This window comes from Neltuma alba, unplaced genomic scaffold (genome assembly GCF_004799145.2).
Source record: "Neltuma alba isolate B1F8T4 unplaced genomic scaffold, ASM479914v2 tig00011340_pilon, whole genome shotgun sequence".
Classification (NCBI taxonomy): domain Eukaryota; kingdom Viridiplantae; phylum Streptophyta; class Magnoliopsida; order Fabales; family Fabaceae; genus Neltuma; species Neltuma alba.
In genome coordinates this window covers 103105-107816 of record NW_021636042.1, presented here as the reverse complement: position 1 = coordinate 107816, position 4712 = coordinate 103105, and the positions used below count along the sequence as shown (strand labels likewise).

Below are 4712 nucleotides of genomic sequence, written 5' to 3'. Positions count from 1 at the left end.
GGCAGCTGGCAAGAGAGAGACCCGTACGTACTGAACGATGGTATTAATTAACTGAATAATTTAACAAGCTTTTCGTTGGCCATAAATCCTGCATTATTTCATTACCCTAGCAAGCCAAGACCGAATATTTTAACAAGTTTGAATCATCTTAATTTGTCTCACTTAAAAATTTTGGTCGTCGGATGAATATTACAGTTTAATAATTCATTTTTATAAATATGTATTTTAATTCAAATAAGAAAGATATAAATATTGCACTCTCATAATTTAAAAAAAAAGTAACAATTCAGGTCAAATTAATGACTGAAAATTAAAATTGAGACAAAATAGGTGAATTGAATATATTGTGAGGATTATTTACTTTAGATTATTCTCGATTGAACTATTGAATCGGAGAAAAATTTAAATTCACACTTTAACTTCAACTTCCCCAATAATGAGAGGAACAAGCAGATAATAATTCCTTGATCTCAAAGTCTCAAAATTATAGCCATTTTCTCGTCACGGTACATGAAATGATCGATGCATGATTACATGTGGATAATAAGGCCAAAATTATACCTGCATGAAAATTTATAGCGATAATGAAACCAAGAATTGTTTTTAATAATGAATTAAATAAAAAAGAGAGACAGGGAAAAGCAGACATGTAACATCCAGAAATCGTTGGTGAGGATAGGACAATAAATGTGATGATAAATAATCAAAATAATCAAACGACAAAAGGGGAGATCAATAGTCGACAAATTATATTACTCCTCTTGTCCTGTTTATAAGACGCAGACAAGTCTTTTCTTAATTTTATTTATAAGTTATTTCATTAAATTTTAAACATAAATATACTATTTTATTATTTATTTATTATAGTGTAGAGCTTTTTTTTTTTTTAAAAATGTATATATTAAATAGTGATAAAGTTGAAAAGTTATTATATTTTAATGAAAAGTTAATGTAGTTTACGGTTTTTTTTATCTATATAAAACATGTATAAATAGAATTAGAGGAGTACATGTTTAGAAAGGTGCATAAAGATAAGCATACGTTGACAAAAGAAAAAATAAGTAAATAAAAGTTTAGACAAGATTCACAAAAGTTTTAATATACAAATTTCAACTTCGATTTGTTTTTATAATTAATTTTTTTATTTTAAAATATGTAAAACTATTTAATTTTAAAATTTAAAGAAAATAATAGCCATAATCTTTCCCCAATAGAGGCCTCAACTTCTTGATGTAGTACAATAATTCATATGTTGATAACAACCATACAAAATTATGGCCCTCTTAAACAAAAGAAAAAGAAAACTATACAAAATTATAGCTGTAATAATCTGGCAGGCATACGGGTCTCCGATCCTTTTTTTATTTTTTATTTTTATATAAGTCAGAGTATACTCAATTCACTTTAAGCTTGAGATTAATTTCTGTCAGATTGAGAGTGTTAAGGTTAAAGTCCTCTCAACAAGTAGGTTTTTTAGGATTCAAACTTGTATTCTTCCTTACTGGGTGAACCCACTTATCACATCTCAATCAGCAGCTTATCAGGGAAAAAATAATTTTAATTTTTATTGAAAATTTGACATTTTTAACAGCCCCAATTCATTGCAAGTAACCTCTTATTTTATATAAAAAAGCATTCAAATATTTCATATTAATCGAGCGCCTAATTAAAATTGATACAAATGAATGCCTATTGAAGTAATAAAAAAAAATGATTTGGAATACATTGCGAAGCAGGTCGTGGTGCTTCAAAGCACCGCAAAATTCCTATATAAAGGGTTAGGGCTAAAGCCTTCTTCGTTGAGCATGCAATAGGCTTCGTATTATATATCTTTCTGGTTTCTATCAAAAGAGAATTAAGATGTCTCATCTTGGGAAGACCGAAATAGACGTCCACCTGAATGCCTCTGCCCAGAAGTTTCATGAAATGTTCACCAGCAATCCTCATCACATCGCCAACATTAGTCCTGCTAAAATCAAGTCTGTGACTAAGCTTCAAGGTGATTTCGCAAAAGCCGGCTCCATCGTTGTCTGGAATTACGTTCTTGGTAAGCTCAAACTGTTACTTAGAGAGATACTATATATATTTACGCACTTCTTTGTGGGTGTATGTGTGAAGCTGATAAAAATAAATGACTGAAGAATTTCTGTTACTTATTCTTATCACTTACTCGCCACTGTAATCCTATGATATAACAGATGGGAAGGACAGGGTGGCGAAGGATGTGATCGAAGCTGTGGATTCAGCAGAGAACCTGATAATTTTCAGGGTGATAGAGGGAGATCTTCTGAAGCATTACAAGAGCTTTAAGTTCATAATTCAAGTGAGCCCAAAGGCAAAAGGAAGTGTGGCTCACGTGACTCTTGAGTATGAGAAGTTGCATGGGAGAATCCCAGATCCACACACTGTGATGCAGTTGGCGACAGAACTGAGCAGAGAAATTGATGCAAGCCTCACCCAGGGACAGGCACAGGAAGAACAGTTATTGGGGAAGGTGGGAGTTGATGTGCACATTAATGCTTCTGCCGACAAGTTTCATGAAATGTTCAGCAGCAAGCCACGCCATATTCCCAATGTTTCTCCTGCTAGAATTAGAGATGCTATTCTTGAAGGAAGTTGGGGCAAGGTCGGTTCCGTCATTACCTGGCATTACGTCCATGGTACGTAACTTCTCAACTACCTCTCTCTCTTTCTCTGTCACACACGCACAGTTAATTCAGTTAATTGAATCTGTTTTATATATGTTGAACATGATGCTGATTCAAGAACAAATTTGTGGTGTATTTATGAATTGTGCAGAAGGGAAGAACAGTGTAGCTAAGGAGGTGATTGAAGCCATAGATGCAGACAAGAATCTGATCACTTTGAGAGTTGTGGAGGGAGATATCCTCAAGGATTTCAAGGCCCTGAGTGCTACCTTGCACGCAATTCCAAAGGATAAAGGGAGTTTGGTTCACGTCATTATCGAATATGAGAAGTTGAAAGGTCACATTCCTGACCCCCACACTCTAGTAGACTTCGGTGCTGAGCTTGTCAGGGACATTGATGCTCATCTTGTTACCCAGCAGTAGCCATCTTTCAAGCTTATCTTTCGCCATACTATATATTGATCTTATTTGTATTTTCAGATGTTTGAGTCATGCGGTTTGAGTCTCGTTGATTTCCTAGAGCATCTCAATTAAGGTGTTAAATTTCATAGAAGAAAAGTACAATGTGTGCGAGATAGTGAACCTCGCATATTGTATCGTTTTCTTTTATTGAAATCAACACTGTTAATTTCTTAAGAAATTGAGAGATTCAAATCCTCAGCTCCAGTGTGTCTGTCTTTGTGGATGTTATATATACTCCATTGTGTGTAATAAAAACAGCTTCCATCAGAAGTTGTTTGTAATGCTCCTGTTGCTTGCTCTTAATTATGTATTGAGATCAGCTGTAATATGTGATTGTAAGCTATGAAATCCGTGGTTGAGTGTTAATTTGCTGCTGTCTTCCGATCTGGTTTACCATATAAATCTAGCTTTTCTTTTCACTTATCAATATAAGAGTATCCATATACCCTAATTAGCTTCATTTGACAAAATGGGTCGGAGGAGTACCAAAAGATCTTTTTCTTTTGAGACATTACCCAAAGAAACCTTCAATACCAAAAAGTCAATTGATTTGACATAATCAGATCAATATGTATACGTACGTACGTACATGTGTATGTATGTATGCCCTGAATATGCAAACTGAGGACAATTCACACATCTCCGGAATAGGACTAGTTGGTTTTCACATTATTATTGTAATAATATGAAGACATGTGACTGAAACACTAGAAAGCATAATAATAGGAATCATCATTTTGGTTGCTGAGAAAGCCATCATCATGGTTGCAACGGAGAGAATATGTAGAAAGCCATCGGCATCATCTTTTCCTTTCTCTGTCTTCTGAGTTTTTGTAAAGTAAGCGCTAATTTTTTACCAAAAAAGAAAAAGTAATATTAATCATATCTCTATTTCGGATCGGATATAATACTCGAAAATATAATTCATCCGTCTATTTGGGATAATCCAGGATGTGAAGTAAGCAGTTTTCAGGGTGGAATTATATTGATAAATTATTTTGAATTAATAATTTTTTATATATCTTCTTTTAGGCCACCATTTTTTTTATCTGAACGTAGAGAATTGAGTAATCATTAAGTGCCCCACAACTAAACAAAAAATATATCATTCTACCATGATATATATATATATATGGACTTAAACACAATACCATTGTTTTTTTTTTTTTGAGGGGGGGGGAGTGGAGAGGCTATTTCTCGAATCTAAATCTTCAAAATGTGCATATTGCATATATAGTAAGACATGTGAATTACACATAATATATTTTTCTTTCAAATAATCCTTCAAAATGCATGTAGTAATTACATGTTGACGCTCATCAATGGCCTTGATTATGTCAACTAATAAATTTTTCTTTCCAATTATAGCACCAATAATCCCTAGAAATAATGTTCTAAATATTCAAAGGCTGACGCACACATCGTTAAGTTATTTGGGCTAAAAATAAAAGCGGGTCTATATTTGGTGCTCATCACTTGATGAGCAATTTGGACCGTTCAGATCTAATCTGGACGGTCCAGATTTAATATTTTTAAATAATTATTTTAAAATAAAAAATTATTTTTTTAAAGAATGATAATTAAGAGATTATCTTTGTTTTT

At 33.1% G+C, this 4712-nt stretch overlaps 1 protein-coding gene across 1 annotated transcript; it reads left to right on the top strand.

Annotated features, from left to right (window-relative positions):
• Window positions 1–1818: 1818 nt before the first annotated feature.
• LOC114712191 (MLP-like protein 28) lies at window positions 1819–3476 on the top strand. The gene is made up of 3 exons (XM_028896664.1): window positions 1819–2047; window positions 2199–2660; window positions 2800–3476. The coding sequence occupies exons 1-3, from the start codon at window positions 1861–1863 to the stop codon at window positions 3069–3071; spliced, it is 921 nt and encodes a 306-aa protein (XP_028752497.1). The 5' UTR covers window positions 1819–1860; the 3' UTR covers window positions 3072–3476.
• The last annotated feature ends 1236 nt before the right edge of the window (window positions 3477–4712 follow it).

Bases quoted from the DNA above. Each gene is read 5' to 3' on its own strand.
- LOC114712191 (XM_028896664.1), top strand. From the start codon at position 1,861: ATGTCTCATCTTGGGAAGACCGAAATAGACGTCCACCTGAATGCCTCT. The intron at 2,048-2,198 runs GTAAGCTCAAAC...ATGATATAACAG, and splicing joins TGTCTGGAATTACGTTCTTG to ATGGGAAGGACAGGGTGGCG. The intron at 2,661-2,799 runs GTACGTAACTTC...TGAATTGTGCAG, and splicing joins TACCTGGCATTACGTCCATG to AAGGGAAGAACAGTGTAGCT.